Source organism: Ipomoea triloba, chromosome 7 (assembly GCF_003576645.1).
Source record: "Ipomoea triloba cultivar NCNSP0323 chromosome 7, ASM357664v1".
Lineage (NCBI taxonomy): Eukaryota > Viridiplantae > Streptophyta > Magnoliopsida > Solanales > Convolvulaceae > Ipomoea > Ipomoea triloba.
Window position 1 is genome coordinate 2,293,970 of NC_044922.1, and position 26,409 is coordinate 2,320,378.

Consider the following 26,409-nt stretch of genomic DNA (forward strand, 5'->3'; position numbering starts at 1 on the left):
GGGGGGGGGGGGGGGGGGGGGAGTTGGGAGTTTTCTAACAGGTGGAAACAATGTCTGTGTGTGGGTGTTTGTTGTTTCTTTGATGACAGAATCTGTCAGAACAACATAGTCTACTTGAGTTTCTCAGAAACCTAAAAGTTTCTGTCTTTCTTTGGTGATTCTGATGCAAGTCTCATGGTAAGACTTGCCCTCTTATTTATATTGCTGCCCTCCCATTTCCATGTCCTTTGTTTTGGACTTTGATGTCTTTCCTTCCCAAAGAATTGACTCATAGATAGTGGTGTGGCCCACTTGCCACAATTTCATCTTACCCACTCATTGCCACACTTGGAAAATTGCCGTCAACAGTACTTAGTTGTAGGTGAAAAATAAGTAAAAAATCAAAATGTGTTGATTCAAGTGAGAGGGTAATGTGTACGCCGCAAGGCAGAGATGCCCTTGAATGAGGTTGGAAAGATCTAGTGTTTAGAGCATCCACAACAGATGAGTTTTAGTACACCCCCCGCAGGGCGCTACCAGTGCACGAAACGTGCACTAATCAACTTTATTTTATATTATTTTTCAGCATGGGGCCACCGAATGTCAGAAAAAATTGTCTCTCCTGCAAGTCTGCAACGTATTCTCACACTCTCATCCAAGTCACCAGAAATACGACAAAAAAAAAAACATCAGAAACCCTTATTAGCTCTTGTTGTTACTACTATGTCAAAAGTTATAACTCATAACAAAACGCCCATGATTTGTTGTGTTTATCACTATATTTAAAATAAAAAAAAAGTAATAACCAATAGCAAAGATACAACTATTTGTGCCCCTAATACATACTAGTAACAGGGCCCAACCGAAACTCGATTGAATTAGTTTTAAATAGTGCAATGTAGATACCATAAACACATCTACACAAGAATCATATCATATCTTGATGAATGAATTGTTAGAAATGTAGTCTATTGCCCAAACAGTGAAGATATGAGTAGTCTGTGCTTTCAAACTGTGTATAGATTTGAGTAAAGACAGATTGATTTGAAAGAAACCATTTTGGTGAGCTTTCCTAAAGGAACAACACAACAAACACACTGTGATAGTGTGAGAGGAACCCAATTCATTAGATGAGTGTGATTATGTGAAGGATACTCATTCATTCACCCCATCCCAAACCCATACAACTATGATTCCATATGAAAATGGTACAAGCTAGGACTCCTATGAGCATCCACAATAGTGGATTTTAGGTAGTTTTTATAGGTTTTAATACACGTGTAATTGTGTAGGAGAGAAAATGAGGAGAGAAAGAATTTGAGATTTTTGTAGGGAGATGATTTTTGTCTATATAGTGGGCCCCACCAAATGAAAAAGGCTGTTGCACTCCAGGCGTGAAGCACACTAAAAGCGCCCAGTCAGGCGCGTGCACTCCACGCGCTTGCTGGGCGCGTAATTTCCTTTGCTTTTTCTTTTCTTTCTTTCTTTTTTTTTCTTCTATCCCTTTTCTCTCTCATGTTCTCTCTTCTACTCATCTCTGCAAAAATCAATTAAAATTCCCAACTAATGAGGATGCTCTAAAGAGTAAATTCTAGTCACGTGTTGTAATTTTATTGATAGAAAAGAAAAAACGTAATAAAAAGTGTGGATCATTTTTTTTTTTTTGAGATGAATAAGAACATATTACGCGCGTAAACATAAATAAATAATAGAGTGAGAATATGTGTAGTGTTACTTGTTTCCATGTGATCACTTACTTTATATTGACATGACAAGGATAAAGTAAAGCACCAACATGAACTTCCTTGCAATTGGAGCTAGCATAGTAGTGTGGCCCATCCACATTTTTGGTGTTCCACGCACACACTGTTAATTCTATCTCTTACTTATTTCTTTGTGAGTGTTTAGTGTGTCTATATATATATGTGTGTCCATAACCTATGAATCTGCGAATTACTGAAGGACTGAATCACAACTATTACATGATTGCACTGCACTTGATACGATTGCATCGTAAAGGTCCTCCAGGTATGTCTAGTAGCCGTTGCGGTGCAATCATGTAGTAAAATTCTTTTTTGACATAACTATATTAGAATATGAGACACCGTAGTTTTTTTTAAACTATTTATGTAGTTAGTATAATATATACACCGCACAAAATTTATGTATCAATTTTTTTTTAACATATGAAAGGGTCAATACCACTAACTTATAGTTCAAGTGAAAAGTGTTTGGTTTAGCCTTTCTCTGATCGGAGTACCGGTATACCTCACTGAACAACTAATCAATAATAAGTTTGCTACCAACGTTAGGGTGGAAATCCTAAAGCCATGGGAGATTGACCAATCATTGTAGAGATTGTTGGTTTCTTGCACAAAATAGTGTATAAACTATTGATGGGAACTTGGAGCTAGCTAGTTGAGACATATCTTGTGATTTACCTTCTTTCAAGATTCTATGAGTGGTATCTTGATGGCCTAAGACTTAGTATATGGTGTGACAACGCTAGGAAATTTGGTGTAAATTTTATAAAAATAAATAAAAAGAATTTGGTTCTTTTAAGTATAGTTTCAAGTTCCATGAATGTACTATTATACTAACCACTATTGGCTTGGAATAGTTTTTAAATTTGATCAAAAGTCAACTTTGAATATAAAAGAAATTACTTGACCCTATACCCCATAATTTTTTATATATAAATGATTGACAAATACATGGTATAGAAATTGAAGACCACAATTTCAATATGGCATTATTTAATTAGAATTGAGGATAATATAATAATATTAGAATTGAAAAACATGTAGAGTAATATAAAAAAAGTATGTTTTGTGTGTGTGTGTATTTATATTTGTATTTATATTTATACTTATTTAGTGTGGGAGTGGAAGCTAGCATGCATAGGATAAGTATGTGGTTAAGATGTGCTTAGTTAGTGGAAGACAAGAATTAATATGAAACTGTGGTTCAAAGATGATGATGATGATAATAATAATTGTGTTAATATATATTGAAGATTTGGTCTTATGCCACACAATTGTTTTCAGGATTAATTAAGTTTGATATGTGGGTGTAGTCTTTTCCTCAATTATTATCTTCTTTTACTGATTCTATTGAGTATTCACTACTTCAAAAGTATGCACTAAGTAAATTTGACTTTTTATATTTAATAATTCTTTTGATGTAGTTTTTAAATATGTAAAATTTTTATACTAATATTAAACTAAATGTTAAAAAATTCAATTGTAAGTAACTTAATTCAAACCTAGCTTGTTAATTGAACCTAACACATAAATGATGATGATACAAATGGAGTATTAGTTTTTGCAAAAACAAAAATGATGGAATTGCTTTTGGAGTAAAAATACTCATTGACATGGCCCGTTAAGATTGGTTAACTATTTGCGATTTAGCGGTGGCTGTCAAAAACAAAACAAAAAAAACAGGTAGCCGTCAATATCATACGCACGTGAGTTATACTTCACACGTAAATTTTGTTGTCTCTAAAAAGCATGCCCAAAAATCTTTATTACTAGTAAAACATGTTTTTTCTCTTTCCTCCTTATCATTTCCACTCACCCAAACCAAAAGCTGCAAAAAAAATAAAAATAAATAAATAAATAAAATAAAAATCAAGGAAAATAGCCAATGGTGTCTGCTCTTAGATATGTTTGATGTTATCCCTGTTGCTATTGGGGTGCATGTGTTATACCCAATGAATTGAACACAGGATAATACAGTGTAGTCACAACAACTACACTCTATTTGATGTACTTACAATCTACATAGTCCATTCCAAATTTACTGTCGTTTTCATGATGTCTTACTTTAGATGGACACTTTTTTTTTTTTTTCATGCAGACATTATAATAAAACCTTGGACATTTTTTTGTATTACACTCACTTCATTTAATTTAATTTAATTTGCTCCTAATTTAACCATTAAACACACTCCTCCCAACTATCCAATAATTATATATATCTTCGATTACTGCTTAATTACCACTAATTAAATCTACCCTCTAAAATCACCCCCGGCCACCACTTTCTTAGTTTCAAATTCCCATAAAGGAAAAATATCCGAATGAGGTGGTCGAGTTGGTGGAACATGATTTTTGTACCAAAAGGTCATGAGTTTGATTTTTGCTAACACCCTCTCATAGGAACTTTCTACTGTGGTTACTTTTTTATGTTGACACCCTAGGTTGACCCTCTATATTTTTACGTTTAACTTTTTTTTTTTTTTTGAAAAAAAATTCATAATTGAAGACCGAAATGTCATTATATTTAACGATATTTAAATTATTTTGTTGATAAATGACCAGAAATGATCATGACACAATAATAATAGATCAAAAGTTAATGTTCTGATAACAAATGACTTAAATTTAGGACTTGTAATAGAATTAAATCTTTTTTTTAAATAGAAATGATGTTTGGAATAATACAATTATGATCTATCAAATCAATCGATATAATATTACAATCACAATATCTATATCTTAATCAATTATTGAGAAATAATATAACTAATCATAACAACTCTTGCACTCAAAAAAAAAAAAAAATCATAACAACTCTCAATTTAACATGACTAGATACTTATAAATGATGAGATAGACACATAATATTTCGAATGTAAGAAATAAAGATTGAATTGCTGGAAATAATTCAAAGAATTTTGACACGACGATACTCGATCTTTTACATGTTAAAGAAATATTTCATCCATCATACGATTATAAGCATTACCTTTTTATTTTCTTCATCATTAAATTAAAAACAAAGAAGAATAAGAAAGAAATTGGTGATGATGATCATTTTGTTAGATTGCACTTGACATACTAATGAATTAAAGCATCATATCATCATGATGACAACATTATATTGGTGAATGGTGAGTGGCAAAGGTTGACATTGTGGTACCTTGGACTTCTTTATAACATTTCTTGAATTGAGGTCCTCAAACATGCATGTTGTAATCATATGATTAGTACTATCTTAAATTTGGATTGTGGGAAGTCAACCCTACCTTGTTGAATTCAACTTCCATCACTAAAGATTACATATCATATATGATAAATCCCACTTAGAAATTTAATTATTTTTTCTTTCACTATAATCTAATATAATAAAGTATATATTGCGTTGAATTATCGGTTATAAAATCTTTGATTTTCATCACTAAAGATTATTTAAAGTTTTAAATGAGCTGATGCACTTCTGTGTTAATATAATAAAAGTTATTGCATTTGTGGATTCTTAATTGTGTGAAAATATGAAATTAGCAATTGGACCTAGGGCAACCATTTATAGTTGTTTAATTGATTTATATATAAGTAATAAGAATATACAAAGCAATAAAGATAATCATTCACTAGCTCTTTTGCACAAAAGCCTCAATGTGTGTGTGTGTGGATATGAGTTCCCATGAGCCTGCTGTGGAAATCAAGATGTATATGACTTGTTCTCCACTTAGAATATATATATATATATATATATATATATATATATATATATCACCCCTAATTTCACTTTTAGTTTCTTAACTTTTTTAAAATTAATCAAATTCAATTCAAAATACGTATATTTAATGACAAAAACTTGTGTGAGACCATCTCACCATGAGACGGGTCGGGTCGAGTCAAGATGCAAATGTAACACTTATATGCACAAATGCCATACTTATATACTCAAATGTAATACTAATCAGAAATAAAATTTTTGTTACTTATTAGGGTAAATGTAATACTTTTAAGGGAAAATACAATACTTTTACATTTCAATTTAAAAGTATTACATTTTTCCTCAAAAGTATTATATTTGCCCTTATAAGTGAGAGGCACTTGTCAACATTACTTATTATGAAAAATGTATTACTTTTTCTATTATAAGTAACAAAAATTGTATTTTTGATTAGTGTTATATTTGAGCATATAAGTGTGAGATTTGCACATATAAGTATAACATCTGCATGGTGCTTTGACCCGACTCGACCCGTCTCACGAATAAGGATCCGTGAGACGGTCTCACAAGTGTGACCCATATTTAATTTTCACCAAACTTCACATGTATTCCTTCATATGAGATTATAAATATTTTGGTTAGATTTGGTCGATTTTAAAATATCTATAGAGTAGACATGGTTGAATTGATGATCAAGACTTAAAAATATAAATGGCACAATATATAACTATCAAAAAGATCAAGAGTATGTAGAATTAACTTTTCTATGAATATTTGTGCCATCGACTTGAAGACTAATGCAAACGTGTCATCAACAATTAAAAACTAAATTCACTATATCTCATAATAATCCCCCAAAAAATAATTCCATAGAAAAATTTAATTTTAACACTATATATCAAATAAAAGCATAAATCATTTTTTCACATGTTTAATTTTTTTAAAATCACTTTTGGAATGGTGAGAACTGAGAATATCGACTATATACTGGATAAACCCGTTCTTGTGTAACAATCACACCAAAAGCCTCCACATGTTATTGGCCTTGAGGATTGCCATTATGCAAAAAAAAGAAAGAAAGAAAAAAGTAAGTTTGTGAAAGCAATTCCAAAAGTGTATACTCTTTAGTGTTATGATTTTTAAATTTCTTTGACTCAATTAAGTTGGGGCATGACAGAGTGTCATCAATTAAGTATCTTTAATTTTCCTAAAATCATTATCTATACCGACCAAATTACCAATTTGCCATCAGATCAACTACTTCACATACATGCTTGATCTCTCTTAGCTTACTTATTTATGGGAATATAATAAGTATCTTTTCTCTCTATATATATGAACTAACAATTTCAATCATTCAATTGCAAACATATATATTATTGCCATTTTTTTTTGATACAAGATGATAGTTTTAGTCTCTCTTTTCATGAAGTGATGATTCTAATAGTTTTGATTCCTCAATAAGTTAATGAACACTTTAAGGGTTTAAAATTATAAATTACAATTTTATCTATATATGTACGTATTGATTAACAGGCTCTACACATGCATGTAATGTAAAAGTGACGGAGTTTAACTGTATGTTTACATTGACAATGGACCAAAACCATTACCTTATGAAAAATTAGAGGGTAATACTGTTCACACTAACCATTGAAAGACTTTTGCTTTTTGTATAAATTAAATACATGTGGACTACTTAAAATACAGGGCAACTAGTTACTGAGTCAAGGTATCCCTCCTACTGATTCAAACAAATACAAGAAATTCTTAGTGCGATCACAAGTTTGATTCTTGCTAATACATTTTTGGTCGAACCAGTTGCACAAAATCTTTTTAGTATGATTTACCTTTCATGTGTGATTTGCGAATTATTATAAAAATGTTATTTACCCTATACACCCTCAAGTAGTAACCGCAGGGTTTCCCTCTATCGCCATCCAACAAATTAAAAATACAAGGACATTAAATAATATTTTTCTCTTAATTAATAAATTAATTCCTATTTTGCCAAAGAAAGAATGAAACAAAGAACGATGGGATTAGTTGGTATATGTAAGCATGGTTTCTTGTCTCTTTATGTTTTTTGGTTTTGCATATTTTACCACACCACACATAGAGAAGTCTTTATTCTTGGGACTTTGTGTGCAAAGTTTAGTCATTTTTGTGCACCAAACCCTATTGGCTTATGCCATGCCTCGAGGCTTTTTGGTTTCTTGCCAATTTGGTAGACCCAAGATTTTGTTGGACTAAACAAATGACCCATCATCTATTATAATATTTTGAGTGCTTCTGTTCTGTTTATTCTGTCAAACATTACATGATTTGAATGAATAATTAATTAATAATCATAATAATGTTGTTGTCCAAGTGTTTGTTGCTTGTTCGTCACGGATGCCACATTTTCTACTCCGTTGAACCCATTCGCCTTTTGGTTTTTGTCTTTTGACTGTTCGTTTGACAATGTTTGAATCATGGCGGCGCGAGGGATTTAGGAAGCGGTTTTGTATAGATATGTTCGGTTTACGGAATAAATACTTAAATTAGATATTATTTATTAGAAAAATGAATTTTATTATTATATATAGGCATTATTGTTATTATGTTGTAACATGTTATTGGTACGGGTAATGTATGATTTATTTTGTCTTTGAAAGTGATGATTGAATTAGTAAAATATAATTTTTGTACATCGAATTCGTCACAGAGGATCTTACCTCTCTAGGTACTCCTTTGTATGATTTTTGTATTTTATAAAGTTATAATCTTTCAACTATGTATATTTAACAAAATACAAAATTCAACTTTGTAAATTTTTCATAATTTTATTTAGAAAAAATAATTAAACAATCATTTATGTAAATTGAGAAAATAGTACAATTTAATTTAGGGAAGGACAATATATATCACGTTTTAAAAATTGATGAGCAATATTTATATCACTAATATTTTAAGAGTGACATTGATAATTAGCGTGTCTATAAGAGGCATAAATTACCAATTTTTCTTATAAAATTGTGTTGGGCTTTTGGTGATGGACTCTGGAAATTCCTAATTTACCTACGACTTAAATTGGGCCGCCAATTTGTTGAGCGCGAATTTCAAGCTTTTCTGTCCTACTTCTCTCCTTAAATCGCGGTGGCTGGGTTTTTCCTCGCCGGAGACTCGTCGGACGTCAAAGAACCGGAGAATAATGGCGTCTTCTTCATTTCGGTCCACATGTACTACTCTGGTAAAAAGGGGGGCCCTTTTTAAGCGGGGCTTCGCCGCAAAAGCCTCTTCTTCCCCGTTTTACTCCGCCGGTAGCGGCAGCGCTCGGAGGGAAAAGGACGATGCCGCGGAGGACGGCGAAGGGGACTCCGTTCCGACCGCCGGAATCAGCCGCCCGCTCTCCGAAATACTGAAGGATCTCAACAAGAAAGTTCCCGACTCCCTCATCAGAGTTCGTACTGAGACTGACGGTTTCCCCATCAAATACATCCCCTGGTTAGTTCCTTTTCTTGTTCTGTATAGACTTTTGAAGCTTTTTGGATGTATGTTTTGCGATTTCACTCTGTGATATTCGGAAATTTTAAGGTAGATTCGGAACTGCTTTGCTGATGATGATGTAGTTTTGTGATAAAGGATGATGCTTTGTAGTTAATTTCTGTATGTGTTTTTTGTTGAATGAACCTTAAAGTTAGCTGAAAAGTTTGAGCTTTTTTGAGTAACTAGGGAAACTTGTAGCTATTATCCGAGGTTGTGCATTGGTAAACCCAACCTTGCGATCCAAACTGGCAAAAGACCGTAATGAGGTAAACTGGTCTAGGTTACCTATAGCTGGCCGGTCAAATCGAGAAGGCTAATAGGCTACTTTTACTGGATGGGAGTTGAACTTGTGCATTGGGTAAATCTTGCGATCCTAGCGGGCAAAGGACTACACAGAGGGAAACCAGTCTAGGTTGCTTATTGCTGACGAGCTCAAACCAAGAAGGTCAATAGACCGCTCCTTCTAAGAGTGAAACTTGTAATCTTGTGGTTACTAAGCCAATAACCTTACCAATTTGGCTGGGGTTGACTCCGAAAAGTTTGAGCTTTGTCATTACACAAACTGGTATAGGTTTGCTACTACGCATTGTCAATACCATAAGATTCTTGCCTTGGCATTAGTCAGTTTGTGTATGGAGGATGAACAATCATGGACTTTACACAAGTCTTTCCCTGTTTGTAATATGAGGTTATGGACCTTCAATTAAGCCATTCATTTGGGCTAGAAATCAGGGATATTTTGCTCGTGTCATCTGCTATCATTCACGTATTGTTACCTGTTATTTGTGATATTATATGCTACGTGGAGATTTTTCTGGAGCAATACAAAATGACATTTGAATTTACCCTTATTCTTTTATGCATTCCAATTTGTTCGCTATGCATTCTCACCATTATTGTTATTGCTTACATTTGATTGTCCAGGCATATCGTGAATAGGATCATGAACTTACATGCTCCGGGTATGGCAAGGTTTCTTGTGATTATTCCACTATGCAAACTATTTTCTCTTTTCGTCGGTATAACTAGGTTTTTCGAATCCTTTATCGAATGTAGAATGGTCTGGCGAGGTTAGAAGCATCACATACTCCGCTGATGGCAAGTCGGTATCAGTTGTCTACAGAGTGACGCTTTATGGAACTGATGCTGAGGTACCTTCTTCGCTTTGCTCTAATAGCAGGATTACTAGTCCTATTATCGAGCATTTCCTGTCAATATGTTTTGTGTAGTGGTTACCGAGTACTCATGAGTTATTGATATTACTGAGTTCTTCTACTTGATCCATACACCAAAAGCTTGAATTGTACTTAAATTCTCGTGCTTTTCGCTCTCTCTGATTACTGAAAACCTATGAAATATTTTATCACCGGGGTCGTTTTCAAGCTCCAATGTATGTGTTGTGTTTTATGGTTTAGAATAGTTTCTCGAGAGTTTCTTTTGCAATTGAAGCTAGTTCATTAGATTTGACTCGATCTGTAGGGCAAGTAAGATCTAAGGCCTAAGCCATGTATTTGTAAACTTTTTGGCCCGAGTTAGGACTTAAATAAGCATGAAACCGTGCTGGTTGTATAGTAGCTTCTTTATTATGGAGTACTAGTTTTATTTGGAGAGAGCTTCCCCGATACTTGTTCCTCCATGTGTAATATGTAGAGAAACAAAAAATGCGGTGACACTGGTTTACAGAGCTTAGAATAGTAACCCGATGTTTAAAAATAGTGGCCATTGATGAGAAACATTAGAGTTCTCAAGACGATGAACTTGTCTATGCTAGCTCAACTCATTTGCTTAATTAGCAAGTCAAACCTCGTGTTAGCATAGCACGACATATATGTTGTGTGTAATTCCAGGTTGAAATGTTGGTGAATTGACATATGCGCCCGCCTCTTTGTTTCGTTCTTGTGTTGTCCAGATATACCGGGAATCAACGGGCACCGTTTCAGTAGACGAGCCTGGCTATGGCGATGCTGTGCAGAAGGCAGAGGCAATGGCTTTCCGTCGTGCTTGTGCTCGCCTCGGGCTAGGTCTCCACCTCTATCACGAAGAAATGTCGTAGCTGGACGGGCATCGGGGCGTGTGCATAACTCACTTGTTCCCAGGCAACAATCCTTGTGTAAAAGTGCATAAGGTGATTTTGTGTTTTTCCCTTTTTGGGTATAGGGTTTCAGCCCTGGATGTGATGATAGTATTGGGAAGAATCAAGATTCTTGGTCTTGTAATTGCATTGCTAACCTTGTTATTACATTTTGATGGTAATTCTTAATCATGAGTAGAAGATTTTCACTTGATGTGTTGAGAAAGGATGGATCTTATACATCTTTGGATAGTGACTCTTATTTGGTTAGTTCAATAGAGTTTATCTAATGCACACCCTCGTGGTTCGGTCTAAATTAAAAATTTGAGCTAATAGTTGAGCTGGATGTTAACGTTTATATATTATATATACTCAACAGCATGTACAATAACTAATGATAATATGAAACCCTACACAACATTTATCGACTACATACTCGTGAGTTAAAGTAACTAAAATAATAAAAGCAAGATCGGGTTCAATTTGAAAGTACAATCTAATATCTACTCTCATCTCTTCTGAAACCTTCACAAATGAGGAACAGGTGAAATTATTGTATGGATTTCAACTGCACTAGGTAGGGCATCCCAAAAACATCCTTATTATTGGCAAGTAACTATGGAACTTCTACATAGACTATTATATTCAAGAATCATAGTCCACACCAAATTTCCCATGAAGTTGTTGAATGCTCAGTGAAACAAACATGGAACTAATCCATGCATGCTACCTATTACCTAAACCAATAACTAACTAGGCTGAAAAACACGTATTTTCGACCTATTATTTTGGATACGATGTACTTTTTAGGTGGGAGGACTATGTTTGGTGTCTGCTCGACAGAATGATGAAGAGATAAATAATTGTGATTTGACAGCCTCTTATGTGAGAAGGATGTGTCTGTGCCCACACGAAGTCCACCACATTATGGAGGACGTACTAGTAGTCTATGGTACCCACAAAGAACTTACCACATTGGGTGTTGCACCCACATAGAAGCTGCCAGGATTCGATCTTGGACCTTAGGGTGCAACTTGCCACTGAGTACCAACTGAGCTGTCTATGTAGGCACGATTGTCATTTTTGTCCACAAGAAATTGGAAAAGAAAAGATATTGCGGTGTTAATTCTTAGAAGCTACAAAGAATGATTGTGTGGTCATAGTTTCCTTCTTCATCACTTTCATTTATTTTTCCTTTGTCTTTCATCCAATCAATATAGATAGCGAAAACAATTAATATTTCTTAAACTATACTATAGTACTATACGTCCAATCATATTTTCACGGCACGTACTATCAACAATGTTGTTTATAATATATAGTTTCCTCTTTAATGTTCCATGTTTGGTTTGTAGCAGTTTCTTCCTCTGGGATTAACAGTGGCTCTAGGACTTCTTCAAGGTGCCAATAGCAACAATAACAATGCAATGGCTCAGAAACGACATCGTTTCACCAGTTTTATAACATTAAGAAAATTACAATCTTACCCTCAACATTATTGGCCTCCAAACGAAATATGCATCAGAGTATTAAAAGTTACACATTCACAAAAAATCGATAAAATTGAAAATCGTGGAATAAAATCAAACATTCACTATATACTCAAAACAAAAAATGAAATTATATGTTTTATAAATATACATGACAATATGACATGGAAAAATTGTAATTCTGCCTAATTCTCATATATGGGATGTGACAAAAATACTAGTTAGCAAAAAAAATTATTTATTTTATTATTATTATTATTATTATTATTAATTGACTCATGCTACGTTCTATACTAAAATCACTTATTAAAAGCATATCCCATGGTCAGGGGCGGAGCCAAGTGAGAGCTGCAGGGGGCCTTGCCCCCCCTCCAAAAATATTTCTTTTATTAGTATTGTAATTAATATAATTCTTTTGTGGCCCCCCTCATCAAAATCACACAGCAGCAATCCACAGTTCAAGAGGTTTGAGAAGCAAAAGCAATAATTGGTTTAATTTTTGGCTTTTAATTCATTTTGTTTTCGACAGAAAAGGGAGACAAGGAAACCACTTTTCATGACTTTTTATCCTTTTTTTTTTCAGCTAAGAGAAAAAAAATAAATTTATTCATCCTTTGTTTTCCTAATTTTCTTTGCCATTGCTTTTGGTTTCGGCAAAATAAAAAAGCAACCAAAGAAACCCATTTCATAGCCTTGGTTTTGAAAAAACAAGGAAACCAATTTTGCTTTCCTTCAATTTAGTTCCGCAAGAAGGAAAGAGAAAGACTACTTCCTTTGATTTTTCATCCACTCTTCTTCTTTGACTTGCATGCTTCTTTATAAAACTCTTGGGTTTAAGATGACAATTAAAGTATATAGGTCAAAGAAGTGAAGCATTTTATTGTTCATTCGAATTTGAGCATACATTTCCAATAAAATTCATGATCATGAATATTCTTTAGTTGATTAATTTGATTTACGTGCGATCAAATGTTAATTATGCTCCCGCATTTAGGTTATTGCGTATTTCTTAATATAATGATGGTTTGTTAGTATACATTGAAAAACAATTTAGTATAGATGATTTTAGTATAGATATTTTTTGTGACACGCAAGATATGTTAAATGAATATTAATGTATTTTATTATTCTCTCGAATGGTGGTTGGCCCCCCACACCAACAAATCCTGGCTCCGCCCCTGCCCATGATGGGGTTTTGTTATATACGGAGTAATTTTTTCCGGGTCCAAAAAAAAAAGAAATATTAAAAATAATTTAAATTGTGTTGAATCTTTTGTAAGAACCGTTCTTTTTTTCTCTTTTAACATGTCACCATCTATTTCTTCTAACACATTACAAAAATCCTAAAAGAAAACCATAATTTTGCATCCTCTAATATTCATTTTATTTGCCATTATTGTATTGACGCATTATTTATTGTACGTAGTGATGATTTCTTATTGGCTTATGATAACATTAATACACATTTATTTTTTAGAAACTTTATATAGATAATATTTCATAGAGAATAAATATTATGAAATAATTTAAATATATAAAAAAAAAAACTATACAATTTTCTTATTTGTTTATTTATTTAAAGTTGGAGACAGCTTGCAATGAAGTGTCGGTACACATGTATGTTGCGAGGGCAACATCATTGAGTGTTTAGGAACCCCCCCAGAAAACAAAATTCTAGTGTTTTTATTTTTTTATTTTTTACCATGTCTATCACTACCTTCCTATACTATATTCATCATTGTTTTGTCATAATTTAAATTCAAATTGATAGCTAGTGCAAATTAAATCGAAGTAAGGATTTGTGTTTACATTATGTGTCGAGAGAAAATGAAGAATATATATTTTATTATTAACTTGAATATAAATAAGGCACTGCAAAGCACTAAGGTTCGAATATAAAAGAGGTCGAGAAAGATGGTCGAACAATTTCGGTCAAGTAGATGTAATAATACAAATTAATTAGTGAAAAAACAAACAAACAAACAAGATGTGAGATATGAGAAACCCTAGAATATAATGTGGGATTCTACTATTGGAGTGCTATATATATAAGATCTCAAGCTGCTATCTATGTTATGACAACACATACACAATAAATTTGGTTCAATAAGTTTTTTTTTTTAAAGTTTGATTATTTAAAAATATAAATTAAATATTTAAAGATTTTACATTTGTATACTTATTTAATAATAGGTAAATCTTGGTATCCCTACAATTTGTGTGATTTGTTAGTTTAGCTTAGAATGTTTTGATTATTTTATTTTATTTGTAGATTGTGATAATAGTTTCAAATATATCACTAAGTAAATACATCTATGTTTAATATTTATATTTAATTTAAGTTCAAATGAGAACCTTTGTTAACATGTGAACTTGTGTACCATTATGATGAGCCGTTAATTTTGCTCGATTTGTGGTTTGTAATGATGTGTGTGTGTGTGTGTATTGGCAATAACCCCCAGTCGAATTAGTCCAACAATCGACTCATGGAAACTGTCTATTGACATTCTTGATTTGATTCAATCAATTATGGATAACTTTTTTTTTTTAAAGGATGACTTTTATTAATAATTGCAAAGGGACTAAGCCCATACATAGAAAAATTACACAAAATGACCAACAACTAAAAATGAGAGGCCAGCTACAGCTAACTACATATACTAAAGGGAATACAAACCCAGAAATAAAACTCCAAGTCCCGCACCGCCCTTGAGCGCTGAACAGCAAGCAACCAGACTTAAACAAACCATGCGCCATTCAAACGAAAATTCGGCAGCATAACGGCTGTATTCTAGACTATCCAAAAGGACCAATCTCACAACAGTTGTCAAGCATACCAACAGAACAATCTAAAAGGCACAATAACCCAACAAGCAAAGCAACCTGCCTAGCAATGTACCATGCACTGTTCTACCGAAAAACCGGTAGTATAACAGCTGTTTTAAAACTTCAAGACGCCCAAACAGCTGTAGCGCACACCATGCACAACACATGCACAGGCACACAGGCCAACAAACCCGGCACACAGGCCACACCTCAAGGCACACAGGCCACCTTCCAATACAAGTCCGAAAATTAACAACAAAATAGAAGGTCCATATATAAACATAAAATATCAAGCGTAACGGCACGCAGGCCTACAACATAACGGCACGCAAGCCAGCAAACGGCATACAACCCAAAAGCAGTTCAAAACCAGCAACCCCAACGGGATAATTAATTATGGATAACTTAGCTTGCATAATATATACTTAATTTATATAATATAAAGTCAAGACCGTGAAGAGATTAATATTTAATTTAATATACCCTAGAAAACTAAATTATATAAAGAAGTTGGGGAGAGAAGCTAGCAAGTGGCAATTTGGCAGGTTGGCATGAATGTAGGTATATATGGGTACTATAATGTACCATGAGAGTGTTTTTTTTTTTTTTTTATTAATTTTAATTTTATTTATTCATAGGGGTATAATATGATAATGTTAGTGAAAATGTTAAAGCTATCTTTACTTTAATAGTTCAATTTGTAATTTTATTTAATTTTGTATATTTCACTCTCTATTTTTCAAATTACAGAAATACACAAGTAAATATATTCTTTATTTTCTTTTTCTCACATTTTCATTAGTTAAAAAAATTAAAATTCCTTTAGAAGAATGCATAATTCTTAAAATTTTCAAAGAGCTAGAATTGCTCGAGTATAACTTAACTAGTTGATTAATCCGAAAGAAGTTTATTATAGTTTTGCTTTATCGATAATCACAAGGTGCGAGTTCTGATTCTTACTAGAAGGAGGTATGAAATTTGTCATATTATGACCGGGGCAGGTGGAGACATCCGAGAGTCGGGTATAATTTAAAAAAATAAAGAATAAGGGTCTAAATGCAACATCTGAAAAGGGGAAGGATCCAAGTGAAATTACCCTTCTTCGATCTATTTATTTATCTGTCATTTGCTTTCACTGATCTTCCCTCCTGTTTTTCTCTCTCACTCTCTCTCTCTCTCTTCAACCTGCTTTGTCCCCCCCTCCATCTCTCTTCAAAAAAATCCCTAATTTTACTTCTCAATCCCATTATATTCATCCTCATCCACAGGTAAGTTTATACAGATCTGCAGAAAGAGCAAAGCAGCTCAAATATATATTTACATACAGAAAGCTGTGCTTAACAAATTGGTGCCTTGGGGCCATCTATATATATATAGAGACAGAAGATCTTGATCAGAGAAGAAAAGACAGCCGAGAAGATGAGCAACAACATGAATGGGCAGCAGTTCGGAGACACGACATATACCAAGGTTTTTGTCGGCGGTCTGGCATGGGAGACTCAGAAAGAAACCATGGAGAAATACTTTGAACAGTTCGGTGAAATCTTGGAGGCTGTTGTCATCTCCGATAAGGCCACAGGCAGATCAAAAGGCTATGGCTTTGTATGTATATATTCTTCTCTCTTTTTTACACTAATCTTTATTATTATTATTATTATTTTCCCCCCAAACCCTATATAATGCTAATTGACACCGATGTCTTTTGTCCTAATATACGTACCCTTTTGAATTGCACCGATACCGTCAATTTTACTATCTGAAGGTGCGCACTGAGTACTCCGCCTTGTAGCCCTAGAATCAATATAAATTGCCCATATAAACTGCTCCAGCAAATTATTGCTTGGGATAGGGTCCACATAGCTCTGTGGACCATGAATGCAGTGTATATTTTTAATATACTAAAAGTACATTATTTGTGTATTGAATGTACATTATTTGATAATACATAAAAATTCATATACTTTCAAATAATGTACTTTATGTATACAAATAGTGTACTTTTAGTATATTAAAAATGTACTTTTTATTTATGATTCACACAAATGTGTGGACCATGGTTCATGAATAATGATTGGGATGCTCTCAAACCGGAGTTGAATTTGTAACATTGCAGTTACGTTATCAAGTTAATAGTCTGATCAATTTGGTTGGAATTTCCTTGATACTCTCTATTATTATTATCTCTGCATTATCTTGTACAACCGACAGCGGTGTTGATTGGCGGTTTAATTAGGGTTTTGTGATATATAATTTAGAAGAAAAATGGAAGGTGTAGTAGATGACAGGAGTGGTTGGTTTGTTTCCATATTAGGTAACTTTTCGTGAGGCAGAAGCAGCCATGAGAGCGTGTGTTGATGCTGCACCAGTGATTGATGGGAGAAGGGCCAACTGCAATCTTGCTTCTTTGGGTGTTCAAAGATCCAAGCCTTCTACCCCTAAACATGGTATATATACATACATAGTTACATATATATACACATATATATAGAAGTGAGTTCAAATAAAAACTGAAGTAATCGTAGATCAGATGTCCATTAGGGTTCATCAATATAATAGTGAGGTTTTAATATAAAAAAAATACAAATCAATTTTTATAATTATTATAGACATTCAAGTTTGTGATAATTATAAAACTAATCACTTTCATTTTCACTATATTTTTCAGCAATCTTCAATTGTTAATTAACTTACACAAATGGATAAAGTCCATCTCTCTCTCTATATATATATATAATCTTATCCTAATAGTAGTTGGTCTTTTATTTTCTTCTCTTTGTACATTCTATAGGATGAAAATGACCATTGAACCCTAACCTCTAATATATATACACACAGTAATTAATACTTAGTATGACAACTTTGAATCATTCTAGTACTAATTTACCTTCTTTTTTGGTTCTAAAGTTTTCTTTAATTTGATTAGTGGATGATCAATTTGGTCATAATAATGTTTGTGCCCCTTGAAAGCAAGCAATTTTCAAATTCTTGATGGAAACATGAATATTCTCCCAATATAGGGAAAATAAAGTTGAATTCTTTGAATTTTTGAATGGTGTGTATATGTATGTATGTATATGTAGGGTTGGATAATGAGGGAGGGGGTAGGGTGGGGGTAGTGCCACTTTGAATTAATGGAATTGGTTTCTTTTGCTTTACAACCACCAGCTAGCATGACCATGTGACAAGATATATGTTATAGAAAGGGAAGGCAATGCCAGCTCATTTTTGTTTACTCTTTCTCATGTAGTAGTGTGAGAGACTACACACACTACAACACTTTTGCTTTTGCCAAAATATTCAATCATTCCACTCTTTTCTTTCCACAAACACAATCATTCTTCACACACAATCCTAAATAAGTTTACTAACAATACGCAAAATTTGTAGGTAAATTACTGAAATTCGTGAGTATTTATTAGTTTGTCCACGAATTTTGATAAGTAGAATATTGAAATTTGTAAGCGTTTAAACGGTAACTATTTGATTCGTTACTGAATATGGGGGGTTACTCTTTATTCCCGAGAGTTATTAAACGTTTATTGGATATGCATTTTTTTGTTTTAGTATATTTTGGGAGGTTTAACATGAAATAATAATGTTTGATTGGTGTGATGTTTAGCAGGAGGGGGAGGAGGAGTGAGAAATTTTAGGGCAATGAGTGGGTTTCAAGGAGGGTTTGGAGCAACAGCTACAGCCTTTCCTTCTGCAACAACCTTCCCTCATCATTATGCCATCCAACAAGGCCTACCTTATAATCTTTATGGGTATACATGTGCATCTCTACTTTACTCTATCTCTATTTCTATAATCTATATATATAATGGGTGCTGGTAATATTAGATAATGCATTGGATCTAATATTAATAAGATCTGGTACAATAAAAAATAGTATGGTAGTTGTATCTGTTACTATCAGCACTAACATGCAGCTGATAAACTTTAATTTATATATATGTGCATGCCCAAGCTCATGTAGAATGAGTTTCAAATAATTTTATCATTTGTAAACGGATAACCGATTCAAGTTTTTAAAAGTTTAAGAATGTATCCACTGGTATTAGGGGGGGGGGGGTAGTGCATGATTCATCACATCTTGGTTGAACCCGTCATATAGGTTCTTTTTAGTGCGACTTACCTCTCTTGTGTGGTTTATGGACTGTTACGTAGAAGTCAAATTTATCTGATCTAGGGTATGTATACCCTCAGGTAGGAGATGAGTTTTTTTTACTGCCAAAATTTTTTTTCTTCCTTCAGTCACTCTCTTTTAAAATTATCTGACTTGAATATCAAGCTAGCTTAGCTCCTTCACATTCTAATGGCTTTCTTGTTTATATTTCGTTGTCAGGTACTCTTCATATTCTCCAGAATTTTCCTACCCCACGGTTTGTACTTTCACTTTGATCTTTGCATAAAGTAGCTCGGACAAACCCTAGCAACTAACATCATAAAAATCAACTAGTAAATTTTGTAACTTATCGATAAACAATGATATAAAGAAATATTATATTTTTGTTAAAAATATTACACGTACATCAAACGATCTCATATAAAATCAATTTTGTATGAGACAGTTAATTCGATAATCACAATATTTTAAGTTCGACTCCCTATAAAAGTTATCTATTGACCTTCTTGGTTTAATTAAACCAATCAGGTATGGATAATCTAAACTAGTTTACCCCGTTGTGCTCCAATACCTCTATCGATTAGGGTCACAAGATGAGTTTCACTTAGAGTGCACTTTCAGATAACGATTTTGTGTGAAACATGTAATACTTTATAATTAAAATGTATTGCTATTTATAGATCTTTAAATATATATATATATATATTTTTTATTTTTTTTTGAAATATTACACATCTTAAATGATAGGAGACAATAATTATTTTACAATTAATCTTAGTAAAAATTCTGGAATTTTAGTTTCAGTTACCCTAGAAGACATAGGATGCCTTTTCTTCTTCTGTTCTTTTCACGCTTAGAGTTAAGAATCTTTGACTTTTACAAAGGTGCACTCATCATATCATTTCTCCTATTTTTTGACTGGTCAAAACCAGACTCTTTTACTTTTTAAGTCTCTGTGCAATTTGGATAATGCAAAATAAATAAATAATAAAAAGTTAATCCGGCCAAATCTTTGTACTATGATGTCGTGTTATATATCTATTTGTTATGTCTTATAGCACAAGTATCCAAATTTTTTTTGCAACCAAACCTTTATTATTTGATGTAGCATGTAGTGTTTAACTTTAATCTTTATATTCATTCATTATTTATAAATTAATTATTAAAGTTGCTAATTAATCAGATAAAATTATATTACGAAATGTGATTATTTGTCTCTTTTTTTTTCATAATTAAAATCTTGTTTAATTATTTGTTTAGGGGTACTATGGTATGTATGGAGGCGCGACGGCGGCGCAGTATGCTGCAATGTATGGTAGTGGGACCAACGGGATGTTATCCGCCGCGGCAGCGGCAGCCGCCTTCTACCCTTACTTGAATTTTGGCGAAGGAAGTGGCGGAGCCACCACCACCGGCGGCTACACGGCCAGCCAGGCCGCCTACGGGGTCCAATACCCCCATCACTTGCTTCAGTACTCCGCCGCCATTAACACCACCGCCGGGTTCCCGGCGCAACACTACGCCACCCCCATTTCTCTGGCGGCGCACACAACTCCGGTGCAATCAGGTTTGTATCTAACCATTTTACTTACATACGAGTATGAATTAATCTTTAAAAAAAACATGGTGTTTTTTTTTTTTTTTCACTTTTGGTCTCACGATTATCGGATCATTTTCATGTTTTTATTAATTATTTTTACGTTTGATTCCACGACTTTAAATATTGTCACATTTGGTTATCTGATCTAATTTCTGGTCACTAATGATCAATTTTTTAGTTAAAAATCATTAAAATGACAATTGTGCCCGTTATGATAAGTTACTTAGCTTGACTATTATACACTCATGTTCAATAACATAGGATACAAATTTAATTATCAATGACCAGAAATTAGGCCAAAAAAACAAATGTGACAATGTTTTAATAGTGTGTGACTAAATATGAAAAAAAGTAATAGTCGGGAATCAATTATCATATTTTGGAATAAAAGTGAGGGAGTAGAAATAGGGAGTACATGTAATAGAACTCTTCTTGAAAATGCGGTACTAATTGCTTTGCCAGTTTGTTTTGCTGTGCCGCAGGCGTGACCGTGGCGGCGGCGGCGGCGCGTGCACCCATTCCTCACCGTTGAAAAGATCTATGCCTACCTGCCCTAAACAAGAATGATCAAAAGAGAGATTCAATTCAACCACTTTTGGCCTGACCATGGTTCTCATCCTCCTCCTCCTCCTCACCGGAGCGAGTCCCTGAGTCCCGGATATGGCATCCGGTATCTCCACCACTCGAGCCCCGTGTAGGGGCTCCCTCCCCGAATTCGGAGCAAAGTAAAAAACCTCTCCGTCTTCGTCTTCGTCTTCATCTTTCTCTTGACAGGAAAGGTTCTCTCAAGAGAAAACAGAAGCTGCTAGAAGCATATATATGCATTTTTTGCATTTACAATCATCACCCAACCAAGCTGTCTCATACGATGAAGCTGCGTTGGTCGCATGTTTTCCTTTGAAACCTTAGCCTCGGAAAGGCTAAGGAAATGTAACCATTTAGGGAATTTAACCCTTTTTGTGGATCATAACTTAGCTTTAGACAAAAACCCTGCACTTTTCAAATGATGATCTTCAAAATACTAGCTCATAATCAAGTAATCATGCAGGTGTAGATGAAATTAGGATTTTGTTATCTGTCTTGACAAGTGAGATATCCCGTCTAACATGACAGAACAAGTAAGACATCCCGTCTAACGTGACAGAACAGGTAAGACATCCTGTCTAACGTGATAGATCGAGAGGAAAAACATAAGTAAATAATCTCGATCTCCAACATGTTCAAGTCTATTTTAGTAATGTGGTCTTGGAATCGTAAAAAAAAAAAAAGAAAAAAAAAAGGTATGTTTAGCCATCTCTCTTTAGGGTTAGAGCCATGGCTTTAATGATGTTTTTTTTTTGTTCTTTTTACTACTGTTGTATGTATATTTGGGGACTAAATCTTGGGAGTTTTAGTCCCCTAATTACTAAAGAGCTAATAATATAATTTCTTGATCTGAATTCATAGGCATTATTGGACTCCATTAATGGTGATAAGTACCCTTGGGAGATATTTTGGGGTCTCTTAATTGGGTTAAGTTCACCTAAACTCATTAACCATGGTTAGGGCTCAGGTCTTCCATCCTCTCAAGCATATGTTATTTTCAGAAGAAACTTATATATTGATGTTTTAATTTTGTACTAAGACTGATTTGTATTGTAATTAATGGCTAGGGCCTAGGTATAGGAAGAAGATTCATTAGTGCCCACAAGAGATTGTGTTATCATTACTGGCTTTGCACAACTGAAAAATATGGCCCATCTCAATTAAAATACTGATATATAGTTAAATTATTGCATCACTGATTTATGCCCGAGAGACAACGTAAAGAAAATATTATAAATACTTTAAGAAATTGAGCAATAAAAGAAATGGTCAAATAAGCTCATGAACTTTATACGGAAAGTAAATTAAACCTTTTAACTTTTAAAAGTAACAATTAAACACGTTAACATGTGATTTTCTTGCATTTGATCTCAATATATAACCGTCATTGGTTTTGTGCATTGAAACCCTAAAACCCATCTATGGTAGGTGAATTGCCTCTAAAATTCAATAGCATATTTAACCATTTCTCCAAGAAAATGAGAACTCCTTCAAGTTGACACTTATTAGTTTTCAAAGCTTATAAAGTTGGCTCAATCATGAAAGAAACATCTCAACCACTTCCTAAGTTAATGATACAACATGATGCCTAAGTTAATGTTTGAGAAAATGGATGCATATGTACTGGATTATGTCTGAAAACCTAAATGCAAGAAGGGCAGCATCATATCATTCTCATTATTGCAAGCTGAGATTTTTGCACACATCTAATAATGCAACATCAAAAGGTGCAGCCAAAACAAACCAAATTATTGTAAAGGAACTGCGATGATCCAATAATCGCTTCGACTCCTTTGAGTTCTACCGGGTTCATGTTGTATACAAACTCACGGTTTCTGTACAAACGAGGTTTATAGTTGATATATGCCGGGGTGTATATTGTGCTTGATGTAGATATGCCAATGCCTCCTTTCCGTTTGGTCTTACCTTGCAGCGTTTCATCATAAGAAAATTTCGATCAGAAAGAAATGTATAGGAAGAGTTCGGGTTTCAGCTGAGGCATTTTGTTCCTTCACATACCACTAGCCATATCACGAGGAGGAGGAGACAGACGGCAGCATCTACAGCGAGAATAATCCTAACTAGGCGACACCATTTCTTTTGGAAGTTCGGGTTAGTTGCCCTCGTCCTTCCCGACCCAAATTCCTTCGTTAAGGACAGTGGAGAGCCCGCTGCACCATAGCTGTTACAATCCCGGGCTCCTGAATCAACTCCCCTAGCCCTGTCCGTAGACATCCGGTGCTCCTCCATCTCGATATCCCTCATAGCAATAGCGTGCTCCTTCTTTTTCTTCTTGTCGTACTTGCCAGACTTGCTCAATAGAGGCGCTCTCGTCGAGGAACCGCCCTCGATTTGCCCGTTTGCATCGGAGGCGGAGACGTCATCTCGATTCGGGGAGGAACCACCGGCAGGCCAGTCGGTGTCACCGCCCGAGACATGCTCCAGCGAGGTAATCAGATTCCGAATGACGGGAACTAGCTGTTCCTGGACAGAACTTAGCGAGCTCAGACTCGACATGCTCCTGCTAGAACCCCTCCTCGCAAACTTCTTGAATTCGTGTCTCAGGTTCTGAAGAAACCGAAGAACTCCCGCATTTCCAAGAGCCTCCTCTGCAATTGCGAAATAAACATAGCCATCTTCCATTAGAAAACAAAACGTCATTTTACCCATCGTCTGGAAATACCATCTGTGGTGGGGAGGCGCCTTCTCTAAGCATAGCGCAGCCAAGTTCTCAATCTCAAGCCCTCCCTCATTGTATGTGTATAAAACTCGACCCCCCTTCGTTACCGAGCAATAACTAACACCTTTTTTCGATGAATCCATCTATGAAATCGACGGATTTCAATCTTCAATCTATACTACCTAATCAAATCTCTCAAACCACCAATACACCTCAATCTCCCTAGCACCAAGCCACCAAAACCATATCCTTCAGAATCACAATTCCACAACAATAAAGTTTCGATTTTTGGAGGAAATTTCTTCAGCAACAAGTACCTTCAGAATCACAATTTCACAACAATAAAGTTTCAATCTTTGGAGGAAATTTCTTCACTAACAAGTTAAGTACAGTACTTTCAGAATCACACTCTCACAGCAATAAAGTTCCCATTTTTGTAGGAAATTAACTTAAGCAATCAAGATTTGGGAATAAAAATGGACAAGAAGATCTTCAGATAAAGAGGCAAAGACCATACAGAAAGCTAGCAATTCATCTGAAACAAGGTGGAAAAAATCCCCAAAATACCAATCCAATCCCACTGCCAAGTACTCAAAATCAAGAATAAAGTCTTTCATAACTCTATCAAGCCTGCTCTTCCCTAATCTTCCACAACCAACAAACCCATCTGCACAAGAATGCCCTATCACCATTTCAAATACCAACAGAAATTTAAAAAAAACAACAAGAATTATCAGATTTCTCCAGAGACCCTAAATCAAAGTTTCAGTCTTGGACTAGAATCAAAGCAAAAATCAAAAGATTAAGGCCAAAATCTTTGACCATTCAGCCAGAAAATGTTACCTGTTCGGTTCTCAAAGGCTTTGAAGCACACCCAGAGTTCAGAGAGCAGATTGAGAGAGAGAAAAAGGCAAAAGAAGAGCAAGTGATGAGGTCAACTGGAGGACTTATTAAAGGATGATGATGGGTTTATGGTAGATGATGAACTGATGATGAGGATTGCTGACCCAGTTCTAACTTCCAATTCCTAGTCTCGCTCAGTCCCACCGCAAGTAGGCATGCTATCTTTTCTCTCTTTACTGTTACACTGCCCTATCTGATTTTAAGAAAAATTCACACTTTTTCTTTTTTGCAACAAAATTCAAACTTTTTTTTTTATTGGGGAGTAAGAACTAAGAAAGATGTATATATGAAAGGTCATGAGTTCGAGCCTCAGTGGAGGAGATATCGAAATTGACTCTTTGTGCTTCAACATGTTGAGAAAAGTATATATGAACAGATACTACAATGTTATAGGGTCAGTTGTATTAAAAAAAAAAGATGTAAAATTTTGTCCCGAATAAAAGAAATATAATTCTCGCAACTGAAATCAATTTAATAGAAATAACAAATGATGTAGCTTGTATTAGAAATAAATTGTAATTAGATTTTGATGAACCAAAATGTAATATAGGATAAAAGTTTAGTTCCCTATTTATTGAGTCTTCTCAACAAGTCCAGGAAAATTTACTGATTATTTTTAAGTATACTTTATCTTGCATGCAACACAATTAAGTTCACACACAACTCACGTATTTCTTTATAATTTTACATGTTGTGAATGCACATTTAATTCTTCATTTTTATTATAGCACTTCACTACAATTATTCCGCTGTGCATTTTACTTTAGATTTATCCAAGTCTAATTTAATTAGATTTATTTTATTAAATGAACAGATACTACAATGTAATAGAGTCAATTGTATTTTTTAAAAAAAAATATTTTGTTAAAGTGTTATAAATTTTAATTTATTTGAAAAGTCTATTCACTCCTCCTAAACTTTTCATCATCCAACCGAGACCAACAGCAATGTGAAGAAAGTTACTTTTCACAAATATTAAATGTGTTTTTTTGTGACAAAAAACTCACATTTTTTATGACGAAAAAAATCTCAAGCAATCAACCACTATCTAAAAATATGCATCAAGTAAATCATACCCCAACGTAATAACCCACAAACCACAAAAAAAAAAAAAAAAAAAAAAAAAAAAAAAAAAAAAAAAAAAAAAAAAAAAAA

General features: G+C 34.1%; 3 protein-coding genes across 7 annotated transcripts; 2 read left to right on the plus strand and 1 right to left on the minus strand.

Annotated features, from left to right (window-relative positions):
- The first annotated feature begins 8,538 nt into the window (after positions 1 to 8,538).
- On the plus strand, positions 8,539 to 11,270 carry LOC116024934 (DNA repair RAD52-like protein 1, mitochondrial). The gene is made up of 4 exons (XM_031265971.1): positions 8,539 to 8,931; positions 9,898 to 9,935; positions 10,030 to 10,124; positions 10,883 to 11,270. Exons 1-4 carry the CDS (start codon positions 8,639 to 8,641, stop codon positions 11,024 to 11,026), a joined length of 570 nt encoding a protein of 189 aa, XP_031121831.1. The 5' UTR covers positions 8,539 to 8,638; the 3' UTR covers positions 11,027 to 11,270.
- A 5,236-nt stretch (positions 11,271 to 16,506) lies between these two features.
- Positions 16,507 to 22,525, plus strand: LOC116025690 (RNA-binding protein 24-B-like). Of its 3 annotated transcripts, XM_031267020.1 has the most exons (7): positions 16,508 to 16,628; positions 16,738 to 16,962; positions 17,672 to 17,804; positions 18,980 to 19,124; positions 19,706 to 19,742; positions 20,747 to 21,053; positions 21,569 to 22,525. In XM_031267020.1, the coding sequence occupies exons 2-7, from the start codon at positions 16,780 to 16,782 to the stop codon at positions 21,616 to 21,618; spliced, it is 855 nt and encodes a 284-aa protein (XP_031122880.1). In that variant the 5' UTR covers positions 16,508 to 16,628; positions 16,738 to 16,779; the 3' UTR covers positions 21,619 to 22,525. The 3 variants fall into 3 exon arrangements, with proteins under 3 accessions (XP_031122882.1, XP_031122881.1, XP_031122880.1); XM_031267022.1 differs by having other exon boundaries at positions 16,507 to 16,962; positions 21,549 to 22,525; XM_031267021.1 differs by having other exon boundaries at positions 16,507 to 16,962; positions 18,983 to 19,124.
- A 789-nt stretch (positions 22,526 to 23,314) lies between these two features.
- Positions 23,315 to 25,389, minus strand: LOC116026153 (phytolongin Phyl1.1-like). 3 transcript variants are annotated; one of them, XM_031267613.1, is made up of 3 exons: positions 25,195 to 25,389; positions 24,869 to 25,033; positions 23,315 to 24,668 (listed from the first exon to the last, which is right to left on the minus strand). In XM_031267613.1, the coding sequence occupies exon 3, from the start codon at positions 24,492 to 24,494 to the stop codon at positions 23,661 to 23,663; it is 834 nt and encodes a 277-aa protein (XP_031123473.1). In that variant the 5' UTR covers positions 24,495 to 24,668; positions 24,869 to 25,033; positions 25,195 to 25,389; the 3' UTR covers positions 23,315 to 23,660. The 3 variants fall into 3 exon arrangements, with proteins under 3 accessions (XP_031123473.1, XP_031123475.1, XP_031123472.1); XM_031267615.1 differs by lacking the exon at positions 24,869 to 25,033; XM_031267612.1 differs by having other exon boundaries at positions 23,315 to 25,018.
- Positions 25,390 to 26,409: the final 1,020 nt, after the last annotated feature.